Source organism: Nicotiana tomentosiformis, chromosome 5 (assembly GCF_000390325.3).
Source record: "Nicotiana tomentosiformis chromosome 5, ASM39032v3, whole genome shotgun sequence".
In the NCBI taxonomy this organism is placed as follows: Eukaryota; Viridiplantae; Streptophyta; class Magnoliopsida; order Solanales; family Solanaceae; genus Nicotiana; species Nicotiana tomentosiformis.
The window spans coordinates 32,586,806-32,614,574 of record NC_090816.1 but is presented as its reverse complement, the minus strand read 5'-3'; the positions used below and the strand labels follow the sequence as shown (position 1 = coordinate 32,614,574).

The 27,769-nt window shown below is 37.4% G+C and overlaps 1 protein-coding gene across 1 annotated transcript; it reads right to left on the bottom strand.

Annotated features, from left to right (window-relative positions):
• Nucleotides 1–4,029: 4,029 nt before the first annotated feature.
• On the bottom strand, nt 4,030–7,439 carry LOC104102901 (probable xyloglucan endotransglucosylase/hydrolase protein 23). The gene is made up of 3 exons (XM_009610749.4): nt 7,043–7,439; nt 6,713–6,906; nt 4,030–4,569 (listed from the first exon to the last, which is right to left on the bottom strand). The coding sequence occupies exons 1-3, from the start codon at nt 7,292–7,294 to the stop codon at nt 4,176–4,178; spliced, it is 840 nt and encodes a 279-aa protein (XP_009609044.1). The 5' UTR covers nt 7,295–7,439; the 3' UTR covers nt 4,030–4,175.
• Nucleotides 7,440–27,769: the final 20,330 nt, after the last annotated feature.

The following is a 27,769-nucleotide window of genomic DNA, read 5'->3' as shown; positions in this document are numbered from 1 at the left end:
GGTGAAAGAAAATGATGCTTTGAAGAAGAAAGTTGTAGATCTTGAGAATTTATTGGCAGTGGACATTGGGTTGATTCAAAAGTTGAAGGATAACGTATTCAAGCAATGGATTGTCATTGGAATGTCATGGTGTTGCTTTGTTGGTTTAATCTCAAGTTGGATAGTGTAATGTGATTGTTATGGTGCTGCTTTGAACTACTTGAAGTTGTAATCTATTGAACTACTTGAAGTTGCAATGTTTTGAACTTATGTTAGGAATGTAGTGTTAATGTTTTGAATAACTTGAAGTTATTTTCCTTTGCACATATAGTGTAATATTGAAATGAATCTAGTTGCAATATTTTTCTCTATCACATTCAAACAACTTTATATGCTAATAAAAAGTGCAGTCACATTCAAACAAGCCTTTACCAAATAAGATAACATCGTTCAAAGTTAGATATGATAATTTACCGTTACCAAAATATAATTGTTCTTAACCATCAGGTGCTTAACCAATGACGAAAAACAAGATGTAATCAACCACCTGATAGTTAAGACAAGAACTGCCATAGAGTTTAAACATCCACAAAACAACCTTTAACTACTAAATTCACTTAAATAGAAATATCCAAATTAGTTGTTGCTCCTTTTCCCTTCCTTTCTATTACCTTCAATTTTTTTTATCGCCTCTGTTTGCAACTGGTTGGATGTCATAGATGTCTTTCCTTTTCAAGTGACCTTCTTTGGTGAGTAAGGCAGGTTGGTTGGTATTGATGTACCAGTGTGATCTCCCTTGAACTGAATCCTCCTTGTCTCAATTGTGATTTGCCTAGTCATTCTGTTTTGTAGCCTTGTTTGTGTCTCAGAAATAATCATTGGCCGCAATAGGGGGTCTTCTTCATTCCCAATATCAGGATATGCATCAGATGTTTGTGTGGCAGAAGTTCTACCTTGGCTGGAAAACACTAATTGCTGGAATTGTTGTGTGGTAACTTGGAGTTCTTCTTCACTTTGAAATGCATAAGAAGTTTGACTGCATGCTGCTCTTTTCCTCGCTTGTGAGCACATTTCCGCATCAGGGTCCTGCCATGCCAAGATTATATGTTAATTACAATAATCTTACTGAAATTAGATAATAATTATGAAAAGCTTTACCTTGTCACATGCTCTTGCATTATGGTTAGTTTTACCGTATTTGCTACAAGTAATCTGACCTCTCTTCCTTGAGATAGTCCATATTCTCTCTTTTTGTTTTTGCCTCATCAGGTATCTGATTTCTTTTAACCTTAGGCTGGCCAACAGATTTGACAAAATCAGTTAATTCTATGGTTTGTGCAGGAGTAACTTTCCAGAACTTTGAACCCCTCAGAGGCTTCATCATATGTTGATATGTTAGCAAGTAAGCATTCTTACTATACCACCAATTCATTTCTATTAGAGTATCATCATTTTGGTACATTAAAGCCCTTATTATATGAGGGCAAGGAATACCAGACAAGTTCCAAAGCCTACAAGTACATCTCTTTTGCTTGATATTGACTATGTGTCTATCCTCACCTTCTGATACTTCATATCCACTATTACCACAAAAAACCACCTTACAATCTTGAGCAATTTGCCTGTAATTACTATAGAGTTTCATGCTTTGTGGACTGTAATCAACGGTCCAACTGCTCACCTTAGCTTCATTAGCAACCTAATAATTCCATTACCTTTACCCAAATTTCTTCCAGCATTTTAAAGATAGGCTTGCTCCTAACTTTCAGTATCCAAGCATTGAATGACTCAATGAAATTATTGTCTACCACCATGCTCTTACACTGTGTATGAAGTTAAGATCTATACCAAGAAGTTGGTGGATAGTGCGACAGATCTTCTGCAACATCCTTAGACAATTCTCCCAATTTTGACAATTGATCTACAAATTCTTACTCATAACAACTCTAGGCACACCACCACATTAGTTTTTTCATTTAACCACTTCTCCATTTTTTACACCAATTTGCTTCAATATGTCTCATATAATATCTGTGATGTGCTTCAGGCAACACAACCTTCACTGCATCTAGCAACCCCTATGATATCAAAAAACGGAATAACAAAAATTAGAGAAATTCATAAAAAGAGAAGAACAATTGAAATTCAGTATGTTGTAATAAATATTACCTTCTACATATCAGAAATAAATGTCACTCTAGTACCATCTTTTAGGTCCAAAGACCTCTACAACATCTCCATATACCAAGTCCATGTCCTACTATTTCCTTTTGAACCACAACACATGCTAATGGATAAAATCGGCTCATAGCATCTTGACCAATGACAACCAACAATTGACCTCTAGCCCTCCCTTTCAAGAAAGTCCCATCTAACCCAATAAATGGCCTCAAACCATTTTTTCAACCTTACTTCAAGGAATAAAAACAGATGTACATTCTAAGGAATCGTCTTTTTCCTGTCAACAATGCCTCTTTTGATATGTTTATGATAACATCACTTTCAGGATTACTATCCCTAATTTCTTGGGATTATGCCTCATGCTTCTTGTAATCATCAACAAAGTTGCCCTCTAGTTTTTGCAAAGCCAATCTTTTAGCCCTCTTCAACTTTTATTTGGAGACATTTAACATGTAATCATCCTCTAGTTCCCCTTTCATATCCTTCACCTTAAATTTTGGGTTGTTTTATATTTTATTTTTAAAGTAATGAGTCAATGTAGAAGCATCAACTCTCTTATTCACAAAAGCATCATAACATGTGTGGTTTGGGTTTAAAGTCTTGATTTTAAACCCATGACTACCCCATCTCTGGAAATAAGACAAACAAATGAGCAGCCATCCTGACATGTATACATGGATCTAGTCGTATCACTTTTCTTAACTACCAAAGCTTTCTTATTAGCAACATAATAAAAATTGATGACATGTGTTGCTTCATGTATCTACTTAAAGGTCATACCTAAGTATAGATCCATATAATTTTACAATTTTATACCTATATTTTCCTCCTCTCTTGGTTAAATATTTCGAGTTCCTCAGAATTATATCCATCATAGCCACATGCAGCAAACTAAAATAAATCATCACTTTCTTCACCCTCAGCAGCAACTTCTACTTGTACATTAAGATTTTTCATATGTTCTATGATATTTAAAGCAACTACAGTAAGCTCAAGGTCATCCCTATCAACAACAAAGAAATCTTTAACTTTGAATTAAAACATCATATGAACTCTCTCACGTGATCAAAACACAAAAATAACATCTAAAACTACGATCGAACTCAAAAGGCAAGAATTTCAAAGAAATTTTCAAGAACTTCTAAAATTACAACTACACGTCTGATTCCTATCAATTCATCTATGAATGACGCCAAATTTTGCAGACAAGTTCTAAATACCCTAACGGACCTATTCCAAGTCCCAAAATTAATTTCCGAGCTCAATAGCTAAAAGTCAACCTACGGTCAAACTTTTCAACTTAAAATTCCCAAATTTCGGTAAATCAACACAAATCAACCTACGGACTTCCAAAATTAATTTCGCAATTTTGCAATTTTGGACATACGCCCAAGTCCGAAATCACGATACAAAGCTATCGGAGTCATAAAAACACAGTTTCGGGGTGATTTTCACAAAAGTCAAAGTTTGGTCAATATTTTCAAATTTAAACTTCTAAGTCTAAAATCAAGGGTCCAAATCAACCTGAAAGCTTCTCGGAACGAAACTAATCAACCCCACAAGTTATAAAGAAATAAACACACAAGTTTGAAGCAGTAAAAGGGGTATCGGGGCGCAATTACATAAAACAACCGATCGGGTCGTTACACTCGACCCTAAAACCTGATTCTTATCAGAGTTTGTTGATCATCAAACACAATACGTCCTTAGTTCAAAAGTGACGTTTTCATTATTTCATTAATATCAAATATGGATAGTTTCTATCAACCTATCACAATATGGATGTTTATATTGAGAAGTCAAACAGAATCAATCAATCTAATAAATCCCAACAAGTGGGAATTGTTGAAAAACAAAAAAGACAGCAAGTACAGATGAAAATTCTCATTCTTATTGCTCAAATGAAATCAAATAATTCTATACTCAGGTGGAACATAATTTACTATACATTCTATTATAATGTAAACCTGAAGATAAAAAACAGTTTTAACACTTAACTTATAAATTTACTAGCACTAATTGAGAGAGCATTCAGGGGGAAATCCTTGAGGGAAGCGTTTAGTATCGGTGCAATAATTATAAATCATATAATTACTTTGCACCCATTTAATCCTAGATTGGCCTGTGCTATCCAATGATTCACTTAGCCAAGAATTCCCTGTGGAACTGTTAGAGGTGCAGGAAGAAGAAGAACTTGAAGACCATACACAAGCTTGGGCATTGTAATTTCTGTAGGAAGCTATAAATGGGGCTTTGCTCCAATCAGTCTTAACTAGTCCTCCTCTTGTTGCCCAATCATCTGCATTCCATAAGCTTGAGTATATCCACATTGGTTGATTCTTTGGATAAGGTATCCCACTTGCTTCTAAATTCTTGAATTGCCTAATTGGTGTCCCATCTACTGAAAAGCTGATTTATTTTAATAAATTATTAGGAAAAAGAATAGTAATTAGTAATTATCATATACGATAAAAATTGAAGAAAGAACACACTTAAAGTAACTTTTTTTTATAATAATGCAACTGCCGACCTAATGGACATTTTTAATTTCTTTTTTTAAATTTAAATGGCACGCGGTATTTGTGAAAATTAAATGAAACAAAAAGTGATAAATGTCTTAACCATAAGTTAAATGGGATAACCGATTCTAGTTAGGTCATAAGTATGGCACTTTACATAATTATTTTCTCACATATATGTTTTCTCCACTAATTCATACTCCCTCTGTCCGAATTTATGTGTCGATGTTCGAATTTCGAGAGTCAAGCAATTTTAACTTTGACTCCATTTTCTATATGTCTTTTAAATTATAGTACTTTTTATGTAATTTTTAAATATATAAATTTTATTTTAAAAAATTTAAAGATTCTTTGTTCGAATTACAAATCAAAATTAAGAAGTTTGACTCTCAAAATTCGAACTATGACACAAATTGGAGAGAGGGAGTACTTTATTCTGAAATCATTAACAACAATTATGTCTCAATAGCGATATGAGTTCTCATTTCTTTTAGCTCAATTCATATCAACATCATCAATACCAAAATAAACTAAAAGTGCAAGTGAAGCAGTAGGGTAAATTTCACAAATGGTCATATAACTATGGCTTTTTTTCATTAAAGTCATATAATTTTGTTTCTCACACAAAAATTATATAAATATGACTTTTTTTTTATCAAAGTCATATAACTATGTTTTCTCACACAAAAATCATAAAACTTTTACAAACTCATTGAAAGATCATAGTGATCGAAAAATATAATTTTTCAGTAATATTTTCTTATTTTATACTTTTTATTATTTATTTTCAGTCTAATAAATAATAATCCAATTAAAATAGGGATGACCTAACCCGTCCTGGCCCACCCAACCCAATACTCATATATAGAAATTAAAATAATTCTAAGAGTGAATAGTACATCCTTCAAAACATGATACTTCTATCTTTTATTTTCTTTATAAAATTTTTATTCAAATTGTGTATTTTTATTTCAAGTGCTCTTTAATTATACCTTTATATCTTTATTTTTTTGTTAGAATCTCATGCATTTCGAACTAAACTTTTTATGGATGAAAAATTCACTTTTGGTATTATTTTATATGTGTATTCAGTCAGGGTGGGTTGGGTCATTCCTATTTTAAGAAAAAAATATAAATTAACCGATCGGTCGAAACTAATTGCATTTGCTAGCCAATAAATATATATATATATATATATATATATATATATATATATATATATATATATATATATATATATATATATATATATCGACTATTATTTTGGAGAATGGCTAAACAAATACTCATATTTGTTTTAATTGGATAATTATTTATTAGACTAAAAATAAAAATAAAAAAAATACTACCGAAAAATTTATTTTTCGACCACTATGATTTTTGTGTTAGTTAATGAAAGATTTATGATTTTTATGTGAGAAAACAAAGTTATATGACTTTGGCGAAAAAAAGTCATAGTTATATAATTTTTGTGTGAGGAAATAAAGTTATATGACTTTGGTAAAAAAAAATCATAGTTATATGACCATTTGTGAAATTTAACCTGAAGTAGTAGTAGTAATAAGAATAATAATAAATTCTCTACCAAGTCTATAACCTATTCTCAAATATCGCCTATATGAATTTTTCTCTTCCATTGTGTCTTATTTTTAGCTAAGTCTGTATTGATTTCAAGGATTTGACGTAGGTCTTTCGAGACAACTTCATTTCATGTGATTTATTCTTCTGAAATCACTTAACGTTAAAATTTTGGTTAACTTATGCAGTACCGTTAAATCCAAAAAAATCATTAAAAATATTTTTTTTGTTTAATTTTGAATAATCAAGAAAGGTATGTTTTTTGGGGTGAAAGAAAGAACGTCTAATCACTCAGAATTACGTGAAATCTTTGATTATTAACAACTCTATTGACTATTAACAATATAAGAAAGGTAACTAAATAAATATCACAACTAAGTAAATATGTGAAAAACATATACACGTATAATACATAATAAACGCAGTACGTGTGTGTGTGAGAGAGAGATGCTTACATGATGCTCTGAGGATTCCAAAGAATAGTATAAGTATGAAAGTCCTTAGTAGGATCGAACCAAAGATAAAACTGCTGCTCTCTATTTCCCTTCCCTTGTGTGAATACATTTGTGTGAAGAATATAGGGGTCTCCACTTAGATTCCCAAGAAACTCGAAATCAATCTCGTCATGACTTGATCCTATTGAAGATAACTGTATTTTATTCACACCATTAAAACTCAACATAAATAAAACACCTGAAAACTTACCATTCAATAAATATAATATCAAAAAATAAAATGATTAGAGCTCCTAAAAGTAGTTGCTCCATATAGGAAAAAGGACTTACATAATATGTAGTAACGGTGCCAGCAGAATTACCAGGGACAAGTTTGATTTTCAAATCAATCTTTCCAAACAAATACTGATTTTTGGACCGAAAACCAGAGCCAGAGGTTTTATCGAGGGAAAGGGTGAGAAGTTGTCCGTTTTCGAGTATTTTAGCTCGGCCATCACCCCATGTAATATCAAAATCTTTGTTGAAATTTCCAGCCAAAGCCACCACCAAAAATATCATCAGAAACAAGAAAGATTTCATCATGTTGTAAAATATTTATATAAGTTGTGAATATGTTTCAAAGAAGTATTTTGTGTTTTTGAATTGCATGGACGCGATTAGCCTTTATATATATATAGTTGTAGGGACTGAGAGATATACGAGGTGGGGACTGGTTAGGGCGTGGGTTTGGTTTCCTTCTGTTCTGTATGTTTGATTTTGGCCCCTGCAGCAAGAGAATACTACGGTTTTTTGTTAAGAGAACCTACGTATAAAATTATACATTATGTAAATCCGGTTAAAATCCACGCGCTCATTGCCACTGTAGTATACAAATTTTTAATTGTCGGTATATATAACTTAAATCATCCGATTATAGTTGGATTTTCTCAATCACCAAAGCTCGGCTAGTAGCGAGGATAAGAAATAAATAGAGATTACTACATAACGAATCATATTTTATTGTTTCTTGATTTCAATATATGATAAGCATTCCAATAAAGACGACCTTTACAAACGACATGCATGTTGATAACTTTTCATATCCAACTAGAATCAATTTGTTAATGTTTAATGAAGCTTTAAATTAAGGATTGAGGTTGACATCTTGGTATTCAGATCTTATCTCCACGCAGGAGTTACTTATCTATCAACATTAAAAAGATGAGCTTGATTGAACAGCGTGTCATCATTATTGTTTACTCATTATCATACAATTATTACGAATGAATCGCTATTTATCAATTTAAAAGTTTAGATAGTACTTACGTGACGACATAAGAAAAATTTGTATGAACGTGTATATGTACATTATGCAAAACTTTCGAATGGACGTTAAAAGAAAATATTGGATGGTAGAAGTGGTTAGGAAGAATGCACGCTTATGACTTAAGTAGATATTTTAAGTTGACTGGGATTTGGAGAAGTAAAGGGAATGGGACCATTTAGACAGCTAATATTGCTATAATATTGATAGTAACCAATTTTCTGTTGCATGTATGGAACCATAAAAGTGCTGCGTTTATTATTTTTCCTATATAGGGGATGAGTGTGTAGGGAGAATTAGATGGTTGGCAGACCTTCTCCTTCCACAGCTGTCTGATGTCTACAATTATTTAGTAAATATATACTATTTGAACACTTTAGAAGATTCCATTTACATCAATTTAGGAATTTTCTTTTCTAATTTTTATTAAAAAAGAGGAGAAAATATATGTCATTTTTTGTGGAAGAAAAATAAAGACTAAGATTTTTTTCTCTTGATCTTATCGTTTTTTCCCCTAATTTGTTAAGTACGATACTGGAATAATTCAACCACAAATTGGTGACTACCTCACACCAAGTGGATGCTCAATTTAATTGTAATTGCTATACAACAGGTTCATAGGTAATTTCAGGGTACTTTACTAATTGTGTGTGGGTTGGTGCCAGAGTTGCAATTCTTTTCCCTTCATATCGAAAACTAATGTTACTTATAGTTCTACATCTAATTTCTGTTGTAATATCTGAGGGTATAAAACGAAAAAGAGTTCAGATTAATTGATCCTCTTGAAGCTGATTGTTATCATGCTCGGCTCTCTTTCAAGTTTCAATTGTTGTTAATGATAATATTAACCTTCCAGTGAATATCAACTTTTTCTACACAAGGTTGGAAACTTGGTGCACCAAGATTATATTGGACACTTCCAACAATCTTAGAAACATAGTCGTAAAAATTATATGAGGCGCCCTATTTGATAGCCTCATTTAACATATATTCATATTTTTAAAATTATTTAACCTATACCCTAATTTTGACAACTTCAGATGCCTTCTCTTCTTCATCCTGATCTATGCGCTCCTTTGTTCCTCCTCTTCTTTTCCTCTTCTTCTTTTCTCTCTCAAACACATGAGACTTTGATTGGATATGAAGTATACCGTGATCTAGCAGTAGGGTATGAGTTTTGAATTAAAGGACCTTGAAAACTCAAATCAATAATTTAGATGTTGAAGATCTAATCTTGAAATCATCTCGGTATTTAAATATGAAATTTCAGGTTTGTTAATTTAAAATTATTTGACTAAAATCCTTGGACCTGTATTACTTGTTGGAAACGTGATTGAGCATTGTCCGGGAGCGTGAAACTTGAAGAAGCATCCAGAGCTCATGTCACGACCCAAAATCTCACCCGTCGTGATGGCGCCTATCTCAATACTAGGCAAGCCGAAAATCTCAATAAACCACAATTTCTCTCAAGAGTGAAATAATAATATTTAAACACAATACAAACACTTCTCAAAACCTGGTGTCACTGAGTACATGAGCATCTAATATGAATACAAGTCTGAAAAATACTCATACTAATAATAGTTTGAGACCAAATACAGTAAACAAAGGGATAGAGAAGGAGAGACAAGGTCTGCGGAATACGGCAGCTACCTCAAAATCTCCTGAAAATCAACCGCGCGAAAGGATCAACACCCGCTATGTCGGAGAACACCTGGATCTGCACACAAAGTGTAAGGTGTAGTATGAGTACAACCAACTCAGCAAGTAACAATAATAAATAAGGAACTGAAGATAGTAATGAGCTACACAGTTATGGTTCATTTCGAGTAATTACAGCAAAGAATAGACATGCTATCAAATCTGACAGATTAATGTCAAATCAATTTTTTTATACAGTTCTTGTTCATGTAATCCGTATATCAACAATCTTTCAGAAATTTCACAAAAATGACAGATAGCAACTAAGTGCAACAATAAATAGAAATCAAGTACAACCTCTTAGGACAACAATCACTCACTGGGCTCCCAGCCCTCATCACTCCCTAGGCTCCCAGCCCTCATCACTCTCTCAATGGGTACCCGCGCTCACTGGGGGGTGTACAGACTCCTGAAGGGCTCCTACAGCCCAAGCGTTATAATCTGCACGGACAACTCACGTGCTGCACGGACAACTCATGTGCCATAATATAAATATCTGGATCCGCACGGCCAGCTCACGTGCTATACGGCCAACTCACGTGTTGCACGGCCAACTCACGTGCTATAGTATAATATAAGGATCCACATGGCCAACTCACGTGCTATAGTATAATATAAGGATTTGCACGACCAACTCACGTGCTATAGTATAATATAAGGATTTACACGGCCAACTCACGTGCTACACGGACAACTCACGTGCTATAGTATCAATATCTCACAATCAGGCCCTCGGCCTCACTCAGTCATAAATCTCTCCAGTCTCTCGGGCTCTCAATAATCATGAAATCAGCCCAAACAACAATGATATGATGTATCAATAATAATAACAGAGACTAAGATAAAATATTCAAGTAAAAGCTGAGACTGAGTACATATAGCATTTAGCAGGCAATTAAATAAGTACTCGACCTCTGTGGGTCCCAACAGTACTATCATATAGCCTAAGCATGATTTCTAACATGATTTACAATCAAATTGTATCAACACATAGAGAGCATATAGCTAACAATAAATTATTCAACTTTACAGTTTTTCGGGACGGACCAAGTTACAATCCCCTCGGTGCACGCCCACACGCCCGTCACCTAGCATGTGCGTCACCTCCAAAATAATTACATGATACCAAAATCCGGGGTTTAATACCCTCAGGACTAGATTTAAAACTGTTACTTACTTCAAGCCGTGAAATTCTTAATGTCCTTTCCTCGTGAATTGGTCTCCAAACGCCTCGAATCTGGTCATAAATAATTCGTTTCAGTCAATAAAATTTATTGGAATTAATTCCATAAGAAAATAATAATTTTCCATAAAAATCCAAAAATTAGCTCAAAAATCACGTCTCGGAACTCGACAAAAGTTACAAAATCCGGAAGCTTATTCAACCACGAGTCTAACCATACCAAATTTACCAAAATATGACTCCAACTCGACCCTCAAATCTTCAATTTAAACCAAGAGGGTTTTCAAATTTTCCCAACTCAATTCACCAATTAAATGATAAAATCACCATGGATTCGAGTAATTTAACCAATATTGAGTTAAGAACACTTACCCCATTGTTTACTCTGAAAATCACCCAAATATCGCCTCAATCCGAGCTCCAAATCGTCAAAGACTGAAAATGGGACGAAGTCCCATTTTCAGAACTTAAACTCACTGCCCAGGCTTTTCTTCTTCGCGAACGCGGTCAGCGCCTTGCGTTCGCGAAGCACAAAATAGCTCCCGTCCAAATTCCTCCTTCACGAACGCGACATCACCCTCGCGGTCGCAAAGCACAAAATGCATCTGCCTCAATGCCTTCTACGTGAATGCATTCAACCCATCGCGAACGCGATGCTTTATTCCCCCTCACTACGTGAACACGACACCCCCCTACGCGAACGTGTAGACCAATTGCCTGGGGTCCTCAGCTGCTTCCTCTCCTCTTCGGGAACGCGTAACACCTCTCGCGTTCGCGATGCACACCCAGTTCACCCTTCGCGGATGCGTTCTTCTCTTCGCGAACGTGAAGAGAAAATATTGCGAGCCTCTCAGTTCCTCTTCCCAAACGCGAGACTCCATTCGCGAACGCGATGAAGGGAACCAGATGGTGCATCAGAAAAATTCCAGCAGAGTTCCAAGTCCAAAATCCAACCCGTTAACCATCCGAAACTCACCCGAGCCCCTCGGGACCTCGACCAAATATACCAACAAGTCCTAAAACATCATACGGACTTAGTCGAACCCTCAAATCACCTCAAACAATGCTAAAACCATGAATTATACCCCAATTCATGCCTAATGAACTTTGAAATTTCTAATTTCTACAAATGACTCCGGAACCTATCAAATCACTTCCGATTGATCTCAAATTTTGTACACAAGTCATAAATGACATAACAGAGGTATTCCAATTTTCAAAATCGGATGCCGACCCAGATATCAAAAAGTCAACCCCCGGTCAAACTTCTCAAAAATTAAACTTTCGTCATTTTGAAGCCTAATTCCTCGACGGATTTTCAAATAATATTTCGGACACGCTCCTAAGCCCAAAATCACCATACAGAGTTATTGGAATCATCAAAATTTAAATACGAGGTCATTTACACATAGGTCCATATCCGGTCCACTTTTCTAACTTAAATTTTCAATTGTAAGACATAAATTGAGCAGTAAATGGGGGAACGGGGTTATAATATTCAAAACGACCGGCCGGGTCGTTACATTCTCCCCCTCTTAAACAAACGTTCGGCCTCGAACGGGTTTAGAATAATACCTGGAGTCTCAAATAAGTGTGGATATTTGTTCTGCATCTCCTGCTTAGTCTCCCAAGTAGCTTCTCCGACTGGCTGGCCTCTCCACTGCACCTTCAGTGATGCTATGTTCTTTGACCTCAGCTTTAGAACTTGCCGGTCTAAAATAGCCACCGGCTCCACATCATAAGTCAAATTACCGTATAGCTATACTGTACTGAAATCTAGAATGTGAGACGGATCCCCGACATACTTTCGGAACATGGATACATGGAACACTGGATGAACACCTGATAGACTAGGTGGCAAAGCAAGTTCATAAGCCACCTCCCCAATTTTCTTAAGTATCTCAAAAGGCCCAATATACCGAGGGCTCAACTTGCCCTTTTTCCCTAACCTCAACACACCCTTCATGGGTGAAATCTTGAGCAGAACCTTCTCCCCAACCATGTGAACAACATCACGAACCTTCCTGTCGACATAACTCTTCTATCTAGACTGTGCCGTGCGAAGCCGTTCCTGAATCACTTTGACCTTCTCTAAAGCATCCTGAACTAAGTCAGTACCCAATAGCCTAACCTCACCCGGCTCAAACCAACCCACCGGAGACCGACACCATCTCCCATATAAAGCTTCATACGGAGCCATCTGAATGCTTGACTGGTAGCTATTATTGTAAGCAAACTCTGTGAGTGGCAGAAATTGATCCCAAGAACCCCTAAAATCAATGACACAAGCGCGCAGCATATCCTCTAATATCTGAATAGTGCGCTCGGACTGTCCGTCCGTCTGAGGGTGAAATGATGTACTCAACTGAATCTGTGTGCCCAATTATCGCTGCACTGCCCTCCAAAACTGTGAGGTAAACTGCATACCCCGATCTGAAATAATGGACACCGGCACACCGTGTAGGAGAACAATCTCGCGAATATAAATCCCAGCCAACCGCTCCGAAGAATAATTAGTACCGATTGGAATAAAATGCGCAGATTTGGTCGACCGATCTACTATCACCCAAACAACATCAAACTTTCTCAAAGTCTGTGGGAGTCCAACTACGAAGTCCATGGTAATACGCTCCCACTTCCACTCTGGAATTTCAAGTCTCTGTAGCAATCCGCACGGTCTCTGGTGCTCGTACTTTACCTGTTGACAATTTAAACACTGAGATACAAACCCAACTATATCTTTTTTTATTCGCCTCCACCAATAGTGCTGCCTCAAATCCTAATACATTTTTGCGGCGCCTGGATGAATAGAGTACCGCGAACTGTGAGCTTCCTGGAGGATCAGCTCATGCAAACCACCTACATTAGGCACACATAGCCTGCCCTGCATCCGTAATACACCGTCATCTCCAATAGTGACTTCCTTGGCATCACCGTGCTGAACCGTGTCCTTAAGAACAAGCAGATGTGGATCATCATACTGACGCTCTCTGGTGCGATCATATAAAGAAGACCGAGAAACCACATAGGCCAAAACTCGATTCGGCTCGGAAATATCCAATCTAACAAACTGATTAGCCAAGGCCTGAACCTCCAAGGCTAAGGGCCTCTCTGCTACCGGTAAGTATGCTAAGCTGCTTAAACTCTCTGCCTTACGACTCAAGACATCGGCCACCACATTGGCCTTTTCGGGATGATAGAGAATGGTGATATCATAATCCTTAAGCAACTCCAATCACCTTCGTTGCCGCAAGTTAAGATCCTTCTGTTTAAACAAATGTTGTAGATTCCGATAATCGGTAAACACCTCACACTGGACACCGTACAAGTAATGCCGCCAAATTTTCAAGGCATGAACAATAGATGCTAACTCAATATTATGGACTGGATAATTCTTCTCATGTACCTTTAGCTATCTGGATGCATAGGCAATAACCCTACCGTCTTGCATAAGTACTGCGCCGAGACCAATCTGCGATGCGTCACAATACACAGTATAAGACTCTGAACCTGTAGGCAACACCAATACTGGACCTGTAGTCAAATTTGTCTTCTGCTTCTGAAAGCTCTCTTCACATTCCTCCGACCACCTGAACGGAGCACCTTTCTGGGTCAATTTAGTCATAGGCGATGCAATAGATGAGAAACCCTCCATGAAACGATGATAATAACCGGCCAAGCCGAGAAAACTCCGAATCTCAGTAACTGAGGATGGTCTGGGCCAATTCTGGACTGCCTCTATTTTCTTCGGATCCACCTTAATACCTTCACCGGACACTATATGTCCCAAGAATGCCACCGAACTAAGCCAGAACTCACACTTAGAGAATTTGGCATAAAGTTTCTCCTCTCTCAGCCTTTGTAATACAATACCCAAGTGTTGTGCATGCTCCTCCTGGCTACGTGAGTACACCAGAATATCATCAATGAATACCACGACAAATAAATCAAGATATGGCTGAAATACACTATTCATCAAATGCATAAATGTTGCTGGGGCATGGGTTAGCCCAAAAGACAGCACAAGAAATTCATAGTGGACATAATGAGTCCTGAATACCGTCTTTAGAATATCCGAATCCCGAATTTTTAATTGGTGATACCCAGACCTCAAATCAATTTTGGAGAACACCCTCGCTCCCTGAAGCTGGTCAAATAAATCATCAATACGCGGCAATGGATATTTATTCTTGATTGTAACTTTATTCAACTACCTATAATCAATGCACATCCGTATAGTACCATATTTCTTTTTCACAAACAGAACCGGTGCACCCCAAGGTGAGACAGTAGGCCTAATAAACCCCTTTTCAAGGAGTTCCTAAAGTTGCTCTTTCAATTCTTTTAACTCAGCTGGTGTCATATGATACGAAGGAATAGAGATGGGCTGAGTGCCCTGCACCAAGTCAATACCGAAATCAATATCCCTGTCAGGTGGCATACCCGGCAGGTCTGCAGGAAATACATCCAGAAAGTTTCGCACGACCGGTACTGAATCAATAATAGGAGCATCTGTATCAACATCTCTCACAAAGGCCAAATATGACAAGCATCCATTTCCAACCATACATTGGACCTTCACATAAGAAATTACCCTGCTAGGAACAAGATCTAGAGAACCCTTCCATTCAACCTTTGGCAACCCCGACATTGTCAACGTCATGATTTTTGCGTGACAGTCTAGAATAGCATGACATGGAGACAACCAATCCATACATAGGATTACAACGAAATCAACCATACCGAGTAATAAGAGATCAACTCTAGTCTCCAGTTCCTTAATAGTTACTACACACGACTGATACACACGATCCACAAGAATAATATCACCCACCAGTGTAGATACACAAACAGGTGAAACTAAGGACTCACATGGCATATCCATATAATGAGCAAAATACGATGATACATATGAATAAGTGGAACCAGGGTCAAATAATATAGAAGCCTCCCTGTGGAACACTGAAACAATACCTGTGATCACTGCGTCTGAGGCAACAACATCTGGCCTGGCAGGAAAAGAATAGAATCGAGCCTGCCCGTCTCCTGATCGGCCTCCCCCTCTTGGGAGACCCCTAGCTTCCTGACTCCTACCCCTAGATGGTAGGGCGGGTGGTGTAACTGATGGTGCTGGTGCCATCGATTGAGAACTCTGCTGTGAAACCCCACTCAATAGCCTAGGACACTCCATCTTCAAATGACCAAATTCTCTGCACTCGAAACAACCCTTCCTCTAACGGAAATGCTGCTCCTGATAACCCGAGGGATGACCTGCAGAAGCCAATGCGGACGAGGCATGATGAGAACTTTGCGCTGGTAGTGCACTGAATGAAGATTAGCCTGAGTGAGCATTGTAAGAACCATGGTTAGTTTATGCACCACGATTAGCTGGACGACCCGTCTGAGCATGTCTATAAGAATGGCCCCTACCATGGTGAAACTGACCCCCTGAAGGAACACCGCTGTAATCACCCGGACCACGAGGCCTCTTAGCCTCTCTCTCTCAACGTTCCTGGCTACGAACCATCTCTATCTACCGAGCAATGTCAACTACCTCATCAAAAGTAGCACCAGATACTCTCTCCCTAATCATAAGTAACCGCAGCTGATATGTGAGGCCATCAATGAACCTCATAATCCTCTCCCTATCAGTGGGAACCAACCAGATTGCGTGACGAGCCAACTCAGAAAATCTCATCTCGTACCGCGTCACTGACATATCACCCAGGCAAAGCTGCTCAAATTGTCTGCGTAGCTATTCTCTACGGGACTGAGGTAGGAACTTCTCCAAAAAGACCACGGGGAACTGATGCCAAGTTAGGGGTGCTGCGCCAACAGGCCTACGTCTCTCGTAAGTCTCCCACCATCTGAGTGCAGACCTAGAAAACTAAAAAGTAGTGAATGAGACCCAATTGGTCTCCAGAATACCCGCTGTCCGAAGCATCCGTTGACACCTATCCAGAAAATCCTGAGCATCCTCTAACTCAGTACCACTAAATAGTGGAGGTAGAAACCTCTCAAATCTCTCAAGTCTCTTTTGCTCATCATCTGCCATAACAAGAACTACCGGGGCCTGAACAGCTGCACCAGCTGGGCTGGTAGTGCCCTCGATATCTGAAGTCCATGTACTACCTGGTATGGAGTACGGGCAACGGGGGTATGAGTACCTTCCCTAGCCTGAGAAGTGGCAGGTGCGACCTGAGCCGAAACCACCTGAGCAAGGCCAGTGCAGGCTGCCAATATCTGGGCCAAAGTCTCCTAAATTCCTACAATCTCAATGGGCACAGCTGGTGCCTGAACTGATCCTGTCGGCTCAACTACATTTGGAATCTGCTCCTGTGCTGGAACAACTGGTTGTACTACAGGTTCTATTCCAACTATGGTACGAGCTACACCTAGACCTCTACCTCGTCCCCGGCCTCTACCACGGCCACGGCCTCTCGCGGCCCCAACTGGTGGCTGACCATCCGATCCGGTAGTACGTGTCCTCACCATCTGTGAGAGAATAGAATAATAGAAATTTAGTTTCCAGAATCAACAAATTCGCACGACAAAATACAAGAAAGGGAAATTTTCCTAAGGGTTCTGCAGCCTCTCGAAGATAAGTACAGACGTCTCCGTACTGATCCGCAAGACTCTACTAAACCTGCTCATGACTCGTGAGACCTATGTAACCTAGGCTCTGATACCAACTAGTCACAACCAAAAATCTCACCCATCGTGATGGCGCCTATCTCAATACTAGGCAAGGCAAAAATCTCAATAAACCATAATTTCTCTCAAGATTGAAAATATAATATTTAAATACAATACAAACACTTCCCAAAACCTGGTGTCACTGAGTACATGAGCATCTAATATGAATACAAGTCTAGAAAATACTCATACTAATAATAGTTTGAGACCAAATACAGTAAACAAAGAGATAGAGAAGGATAAACAAGGTCTGCGGAACACGGCAGCTACCTCAAAATCTCCTGAAAATCAACCGCGCGAAAGGATCAACACCCGCAATGTTCGGGAATACCTGGATCTGTACACAAAGTGCAGGGTGTAGTATGAGTACAACCAACTCAGCAAATAATAATAATAAATAAGGAACTGAAGATAGTAATGAGCTACATAGTTATGGTACATTTCGAGTAATTCCAGCAAAGAATAGACATGCTATCAAATCTGGCAGATTAATGTCAAATCAATTTTTTTATACAGTTCCTGTTCATGTAATCCGTATATCAAGAGATTTCACAACAATAACAGATAGCAACTAAGTGCAACAACAAATGGAAATCAAGTACAACCTCTTAGGACAACAATCACTCACTGGGTTCCCAGCCCTCATCACTCCCTGGGCTCCCAACCCTCATCACTCTCTCAATGGGTACTCGCGCTCACTGGGGATTACAAACTCCGGAGGGGCTCCTACAACCCAAGAGCTATAATCTGCACAGACAACTCACGTGCCATAATATAAATATCTGGATCTGCACGGCCAACTCACGTGCTGCACGACCAACTCACGTGCTATTGTATAATATAAGGATCCGCACGGCCAACTCACGTGTTATAGTATAATATAAGGATTTGCATGGCCAACTCACGTGCTATAGTATAATATAAGGATCTGCACGGCCAACTCACGTGATGCACGAACAACTCACGTGCTATAGTGTCAATATCTCACAATCAGGCCCTCGGCCTCACTCAGTCATAAATCTCTCCAGTCTCTCGGGCTCTCAATAATCATGAAATCAGCCCAAATAACAATGATATGATGTGTCAATAATAATAACAGAGACTGAGATAAAATGTGCAAGTAAAAACTGAGACTGAGTACATATAGAATTTAGCAGGCAATTCAACAAGTACGCGACCTCTGTGGGTCCCAACAGTACTATCACATAGCCTAAGCATGATTTCTAACATGATTTACAGTCAAATTTTATCAACACATAGAGGGCATATAGCGAACAACATATTATTCAACTTTACAATTTTCCGGGACGGACCAAGTCATAATCCCCTCGGTGCACGCCCACACGCCCGTCACCTATCATGTGCGTCACCTCCAAAATAATCACATGATACCAAAATTCGGGGTTTAATACCCTCAGGACCAGATTTAAAACTGTTTCTTACTTTAAGCCGTTAAATTCTTATTCTGCAATGTCCTTTCCTCGTGAATTGGTCTCCAAACGCCACGAATCTCGTCATAAATAATTCTTTTCAGTCAATAAAATTCATTGGAATTCATTCCATAAGAAAATAATAATTTTCCATAAAAATCCAAAAATTAGCTCAAAAATTGCCTGTGGGGCCCACGTCTCGGAACTCGATAAAAGTTACAAAATTTGGAAGCCCATTCAACCACGAGTCTAACCATACCAATTTTATCAAAATCCGACCCTAACTCGACCCTTAAATCTTCAATTTAACCAAGAGGGTTTTCAAATTTTCCCAACTCAATTCACCAATTAAATGATAAAAACAACCATGGATTCGGGTAATTTAACCAATATTGAGTTAGGAACACTTACCTCGTTATTTCCTCTGAAAAGCACCCAAAAAATGCCTCAATCCGAGCTCCAAATCGTCAAAAACTGAAAATTGGATAAAGTCCCATTTTCAGAACTTAAACTTACTGCCCAGGCTTTCTTCTTCGCGAACGTGATTAGTGCCTCGCGTTAGCGAAGCACAAAATAGCTCCCGTCCAAATTCCTCCTTCGCGAACGCGACAACACCCTCTCGTTCGCGAAGCACAAAATGCCTCTGCCTCTATGCTTTTCTACGCGAACGCGTTCAACCCATCGCGAACGCGATGCTTCATTCCCCCTCACTACGTGAACGCGACACCCCCTACGCGAACGTGTAGACCAATTGGCTGGGGTCCTGAGCTTCTTCCTCTCCGCTTCGCGAATGCATAACACCTCTCGCGTTCGCGATGCACACCCTGTCCACCCTTCACGAACGTGTTCTTCTCTTCGTGAATGCGAAGTGAAAATGTTGCGAGCCTCTCAGTTCCTCTTCGCGAACGCGAGGCTCCATTCGCGAACGCCATAAAGGAAATAAGATGGTGCACCAGATAAATTCCAGCAGAGTTCCAAGTCCAAAATCCAACCCGTTAACAATCCGAAACTCACCCGAGCCCCTCGGGACCTCGATCAAATATACCAGCAAGTCCTAAAATATCATACGGACTTAGTCGAACCCTCAAATCACCTCAAACAATGCTAAAATCATGAATTACACCCCAATTTATGCCTAATGAACTTTGAAATTTCTAATTTCTACAAATGACTCTGGAACCTATCAAATCACTTCCGATTGACTTCAAATTTTGCACACAAGTCATAAATGACATAACAAAGGTATTTCAATTTTCAAAATCGGATTCCGACCCCGATATCAAAAAGTCAAACCCCTGATCAAACTTATCAAAAATTAAACTTTCGGCATTTCAAGCCTAATTCCTCTACGGACTTTCAAATAATATTCCGGACACGCTCCTAAGCCCAAAATTACCATACGGAGCTATTGAAATCGTTAAAATTCAAATCTGAGATCGTTTACATATAAGTCCATATCCGGTCTACTTTTTTAACTTAAATTTTTAATTGCAAGACATAAATTGAGTAGTAAATGGGAGAACGGGGTTATAATATTCAAAACGACCGGCCGGGTCGTTACAGCTCAATTATTGAACGTGTTCAAAGATACGAGTCTGAAGTCTGGGACTGCAGGGCCAAACTTTCTCTGAAGTTTGCAATCGTCACGCAAGACTTCAACAATTGTCACGCTAGACTTCAGAAAAAATTATCTGAAGTTCAAATATAACAAGCTGATTTTGTCTTAAGTTTGCATTACAAATTGATGAACTTCAGACTAATTTGTCTGAAGTTTGCATTGTGAAGTGAAACTGATGGCTTTACACATGCATGAAACAGATGGCTTTAATACGTTCACTCTACAGTAATTGTTGAATAGACGTAGTTGCCTGTGTCTCTTCAACAAACCAAGCTCCACATACATTATTTTCAAGCTTTTGCTATGAAGAGGCTTTATCTCATTCATTCTTTAATTCTTAAAAGCTCCGTTGATCTTAAATCATTCGCCAACTCTTCACAGGGGCCACAAATAGAGGGCTACTGTATAGTTTGTATTAGAGGTGTATAAAAAAAACCAATTACCTTTGCAAGTTAGGCTAAACTTCAGGTGAAAATATTTTGAAGTTTTGCTTTAATAAGGTCACACTTCAGGCAAAAAAATTCTGAAGCTCAAACTTTAGACATACACAATTGAAGCTTTACAGCAGAATCTTTGCACTATGAACTAAAGTTTGCCCTTGCATTATGAACTGAAGTTTGCCTGATTGGCTTTACAAGTCAGGCCAAACTTCAGGCAAAAATATCTGAAGTTTTGCTTTGATAAGGCTACACTTCAGGCAAAAAATTCTGAAGTTCAAACTTCAGACATAAATTATTTCTACTCCAGGCCCGTATGTCTGAAGTTACCCAAAAAGCGGGTAGACTTATTGACCTTAAGTGCATCTGAAGTGCATTTTTTTACTTCAAACTTATTAGCCTTAAGTGCATGAAACCATTGGTTGTACTTCAGACCTATTTGATCTTAAGTGAATTTGAGTGAAAGTTTTTCACTTCAAACTAATTTGTTTTAACTTCTGACCCGATAAGTCTGAAGTTTATCGTAAAGTGGGTACGCTTGCAAATCTTTTTGTATAGTGGGTATAGGTTCAATTGTGACCCCAAAACCGGGTATAGATGCAAAAGCCCCAAAATAATTGCATGTCTTCTTTTTCCTCTTTTAAGAGACGCTTATTTTACTCATATTTCATAACTGCTTTGAGGTCCGACTAATTCAGATTCTCACTAAAATAATTTATCTTAATTTGGAGGTAAAACTACAAGTAATATATACCAATAATATGAAAAATTATGCTATCAATGTCTTGTGACATGCATGTAATTCGTTCTTTAATTCCTTTTTAGGTTACTAAGACAGTTATTATAATTGGTTTTTAATTACTAATATGGAACAGAAAAGTTATTATAATTGGTTCCTTTTTACGTTACCAAGACCGTTATAATAATTGGTTTTTAATTACGTACTTTATTTCCTTTTTAAGTAACTAGACATTTTGAAAATTTTTGGACGCTATATTAGTAGGCGTTTGGACATAAGAATTGTAAAATTCCGATAAAAATAATAAAAATTTTCAAGTGAAAATGATATTTAAAAATTAGAGTTGTGTTTGGACATGAATATAATTTTGGGTTGTTTTTGAATTTTTGTGAGTGATCTCAGTGAAAATTTTGAAAAATAGTTTTTGGAGTTTTTCAAATTTTTGAAAAATTCCAAATTTCATCTTCAAGTGAAAATTGAAAATTTTATGGCCAAATACCGATTTTGAAAAAAAGTGAAAAACATTTCATGGCCAAGCAGACTCTTAGCTTGCGTTTAGCCATAGATTCCCAAATTTGTTCTGAAAAATCTGATTTGGGTGAAGTTTGGTTTGAAGATGAAAATGTGTTTGGGCATATGTTTTCAAAACATATCTCCCAAATTTATTTTGAAAAAATATGAAATATGACTTATACCCACAAGTTCTAAAAACTATCACAAATACCCAACAATACCATTATCAATAATATTCATTATATTATCGCAAACCATAGTCCTGAACATAAATAAATTTGATACAAAATTATCATTTTTATAATGAACTACATGATACACTATTAGGTGACCGAGAAGACGAAGCAATATTGTTACAAAATAATAAATTGTGGGTTCTTTTATAAAATACAAAAGTTTGGGATAATTTTTAAAAAATGTAATAGTGATATTTTGGTCCAAAACCAGCTATTGAGCTAATTTTGGTATTTAAAATTTGGGATTTGGGATTTTGCCAAAATATAGGCTAAATCTATGGTCAAACATGTGTTTGTCAAATTAAACCCAAATTTATTTTGACAAAATCTATGGCCAAACGGATCCTTAGTATATGGAATAAAACCTAAAACCTTTACTTAATTGGGAAACGAAAAGAATTTGAATTGGCTACCTTTTTATCACATCATCCATCCTTTCCGAATCCAGCTGGAAACAACCATGCAAATTCCCGATAAAGGTCAATAAAGATTTTTCCCTCTCTTTACGAAATTCTAACAATTGGATCCATATGGTAGGAATGGAGTGAAATGAAAACATGATCTAACTATTTGTTATAAAATAAAAGCAATTTAGTTAAATAAAAAAAAAAAAGAGATAAAAGGAAGAAGTTTTTTCCTTTTCCTGTGTATCTTTCCAATGTCATTTACAAAGTCTTTTATAGGCATAAAATGTAAAGACTTATTATTGTAGAATAATGCATGGGATGGACATAATGTATGTGAATCCATCCATAAGCTATTCATACACATGGGCATTCATATCTACACATAATTCATAATACCTCTTGGATGTCCATGTAAAAATAATATGCCTCATTAATAACTTACTAAGAAAAACTCATTGGGAAGTATATAGTTATTTATAATATGCATTGCTTGCTGACTCATTAAAAATCTTAGTAGGAAAATTCAGTAGGACAAACCCTTGGTTAAAGAAAAAAGAGTGAAGCTCGTAGTTACTCCCCCTAACGAAAACATCACTTAATGTCTCGAAAACGACGCATTCAAATCTTGCATATCAACTTCTCAAATGTTGAGGTTGGTAATACCTTAGTGAAGAGATCCGCCAAATTATCACTTGAACGAACTTGTTGAACATCTATGTAACCATTCTTTTGAAGATCATGAGTGAAAAGAATTTCGGTTAAATATGTTTTGTTCTATCTCCTATGATGTATTCTTCTTGCAATTGAGCTATGCATAGCATTGTCTTCATATAATTTTGTTGAAATATTCTCTTTCGAAGAAAGACCACATGTTTCCTGAATCTGTTGTCGATCTCAACCAAACGCATTCTCGACTTGCTTCGTGAATGACTATTATTTACGCATGATTTAAAGAAGTACCAATCATAGTTTATTTTGTTGAATGCCATAATATGGTTGTACCTCCACTTATAAATAAATTGCATGTCTGAGATCGACCTTTGTATGAATCACACAAATATCTTGCATCTCCATAACCAATTAATGATGACTTGAATTTATTTGAATAAAATAAACCTATATCAATGGTCCCTTGAAGGTATCTCAATATATACTTAATACCATTACAGTGTCTTTGTGTGGGGGAAGAACTAAATCTTGCCAACAAGCTTACTGAAAAAGCAATATCTGGTCAAAAATTATTGGCAAGACACATTAATGTCCATATATACTCGCTTGCACTAAGATATGGTATTTCGGCACCAAGAAGCTCTTCATATTTTCATGAGGTTGGAATGGATCTTTCTTTATATCAAGTGATCTCACAATCATCGAGGTACTCAATGGATGTGCTTTATCCATATATAATCGCTTTAAGATCTTTTAGTGTATGTTGATTGATTGACAAATATTCTATTTTTTATATACTCTATTTGTAGACCAAGACATAATCTTGCCTTTCCAAGATCTTTTATTTCAAATTCATTCTTAAAACGATCTACTGCTTTTTGAAGCTCCCTAGAAGTTCTAATAATATTTAAATTATTAACATACATAGTGATTATAATAAATTCAGACCCAGAACTTTTTATAAAGATACAAGGACAGATTGTATAATGTTTGTACACTTCTTTCAATAGATATTCACTCAGGCGATTGTACCACATACGACCTAAGTGTTTCAATCCGTATAAGGATTTTTGAATCTTTATTGAACAAGTTTCACGAAAATTTTTATATGCTTCAGGCACTTTAAATCCCTCAGGTATTTTCATAAAAATTGTATTGTCTAATGATCCATACAAATAGGCTGTGACAACATACATTAGACGCATATCAAGTTTTTTATGCACTACCATATTTATGAGATACCTGATGGTGATAACTTTCACTACAAGAGAATATGTCTCGATATAATTAATGTTATGCCTTTGTGAAAACCCTTGTGCCACAAGTCGTGCTTTGTATCTAACGACTTCATCTTTGTCATTCGTTGTCGCACAAAACCCCATTTGTACCCTACCGGCTTTATACTTTCAGTTGTTCGAACTATAGGTCTGAAGACTTTACATTTTTCAAGTGAAGTTAATTCTGCCTGGATAACATCTTTCCATTTTGGCCAATCACTTCTCTGTTTATATTCATCAATAAATTTTAGTTCAAGATCCTCATCTTTTTGCATTATTTCAATAGCAATATCATACGCAAAAACAATGTCAACAACGATATTATTTCAGTTCTACCTTTTTTCGTAGAGACATGACTTATTGAATCTTCATTCTCATTATTTTTAGGTACCTAGACCTCCCCTAAGGTCTTATAATTTATTATGCCTCGGGGCTCTCTTAAGCCACTACCTTCGTATTATGATCACCTTGATCAGTTGCTCATTTCCTTCTTCGAGGATTTTTATCTTTAGAACCAATTGGTCTACCACGTTTCAAGCAAATTTAGACTCATTTGCATTAATTGATTGTCCTATCAAGATATCAACTCGAATTGGAATATTAGCAGCTGGAATATGTGACTTTGTCACCCTTGGTAGGTCAGTGAATGCATATAGCAGTTGATTTGCAATATTTTGCAAATAAATTATCTTTTGAAGTTCTTGTTTACATTGATATGTTAGAGGATCTAAATGAGAAACTGATAATACATTCCAATCTATCTTCCTTTTCAGCTGCTTATTTTCTCCCCCTAATGTTGGGTATACTGATTCATCAAAATGGTAATCAACAAATCTTTTCGTAAATAAATCTCTAGTTATAGGTTCCAAATATTTTATAATAGTAGAAAATTCATACCCAACATATATTCCCAATCTTCTTTGGGGACCCATCTTTGTGCACTTTTATCATGACCCAAATTTTTCTCAGTAGGATGTCGTGACGATACCTAGTCTCTAAGACTAGGTAAGCCTAAAAATTTGTGGAATAACTGAATAAAAGGTAAAACTCAACCTCAACATATGCAATAAATAAGAACTGCGATTCAAAATTTTTACAACTCCCAAAACTCGGTAGAAATACGTCACAAGCTCTAAAGGGAAAATGCTAAGTGTTTCTATACATCAGAGTCTAATAAAAATAAAGAAAAAAAATATCAAAAAGATAGAGGGGGACTCCAAGGTCTGCGGACACTGGCATATGTACCTTGAAGTCTCTACGTACGACTAACTCACTGTTACCTAGTCTGGTAAGCAGTACCTGGATCTGGACAAATGATGTGCAGAAGTATAGTATGAGTACACCACAACGGTCCCCAGTAAGTGCAATGTTTAATCTCAGTAGAGTAGTGACGAGGTCAGGTCAGTGCCCTACAGTAATAAAAAGGAAGCAAGGCAGAAGATATAACAATATAATGAAATGACGGAGAATTTAAACAATGAGAAGTTACAGAAAGGTAAACCACATGGGCGCTCCCGAGGTACCGTCTCGTAGTCCCAGATATAAATACACAATAGGGGGAGCTCTCGAGGTACAACCTCGTAGTCCCAAAAGTAAATATGCAACAGGGGCGCTCCCGAGGTACCGCCTCGTAGTCCCAAAAGTAAATACACAACTCATAACCTATGGAACAATGAATTTACAGCAAGGAATCATATAGTTAAAGACTGAATACAAGATCAAGGAAGCAGCTAATTCAACTAAGCTTGTTGCACAAGTTGCAGGTAAGAGTTAAGACACGTAGGCATGCGACATTAGACTAAACATGATGACTACATAGGCTGGAGCAACTCGTTGAAGGAATTTAAAGAAAACTACTCAGCAAGAACCTAATTTTTTAATATTTAACCCGATTACGCACTCGTTACCTCGCATACACGGACTTCACATATTGTAACTATCATAACAATACCGAAACCTAAGGAGAGTTTCCCCCGCACAAGGTTAGACAAGTCACTTACCTCACATCTCGCTCAATCAATCGATAAAAATGCCTTTCCCTCGACTTTCCGACTCCGAGCGACCCAAATATAGCCAAAAGCAATTAGATACTAAAAATATACCTATAAGAAACAAATCTAAATAATGAAATTACGACCTTAACAAGGAATTCGAAAATCTCCCCAAAATGTTGACCCGAGCCCACGTCTCGGAATCGGGTAAAAGTCACAAAATACAAACACTCATTCGATATCGAGTTCACCCATACCAAAATTACTCAAATACGAAACCAAATCGCCACTCAAATAACCAAATTAGACTCTTCAAATCCCTAGACCCAAGCTCCCAAATTCTACCTTAAATACACGCAAACTAGGTGGGAAATTCAATGGGGAAACAAGATTATTGAATACAAATGTTCACAAGTGCTTACCTCAAGAAATACCTCAAAAGTCCTCCCGAATATCACCTTAGACCGAGCTTGAAATGTCCAAAAATGATAAAATCACGAACCCTCGAATTAATATAATATGCCTAGTGCTTCCGCTTCTGCGGATCACTTAACCACATTTGCGGTCCTGCTTCTGCAGATTTTTCATCGCTTTTGCGATACAGGACCTCCAGCCCACTTCCGATTCTGCAGTCTCTCATGCGCAGATGCGCATCTGCATCTGCGGATATACTTCTGCACCTGCGCCCCCCAGGTTTCCTCACTCTCCGCTTCTGCGATCATCCTTCCGCAGAAGCGGCTCTGCTTATGCGGCCTTCACGTCGCCTATGTGACCACTGACCACCCCCTTCTGTTCCTCTTCTGTGCTTGGCCTCACGCTTTTGCGGGCCCGCGCATGCAGTCAAACTTGCGCAGGTA

Coding starts and splice junctions, on each gene's coding strand:
- LOC104102901 (XM_009610749.4), bottom strand. CDS start 7,294: ATGATGAAATCTTTCTTGTTTCTGATGATATTTTTGGTGGTGGCTTTG. Junction 6,907..7,042: donor GCACCGTTACTACATATTAT/GTAAGTCCTTTT, acceptor AATAAAATACAG/TTATCTTCAATAGGATCAAG. Junction 4,570..6,712: donor TGGAATCCTCAGAGCATCAT/GTAAGCATCTCT, acceptor AAAATAAATCAG/CTTTTCAGTAGATGGGACAC.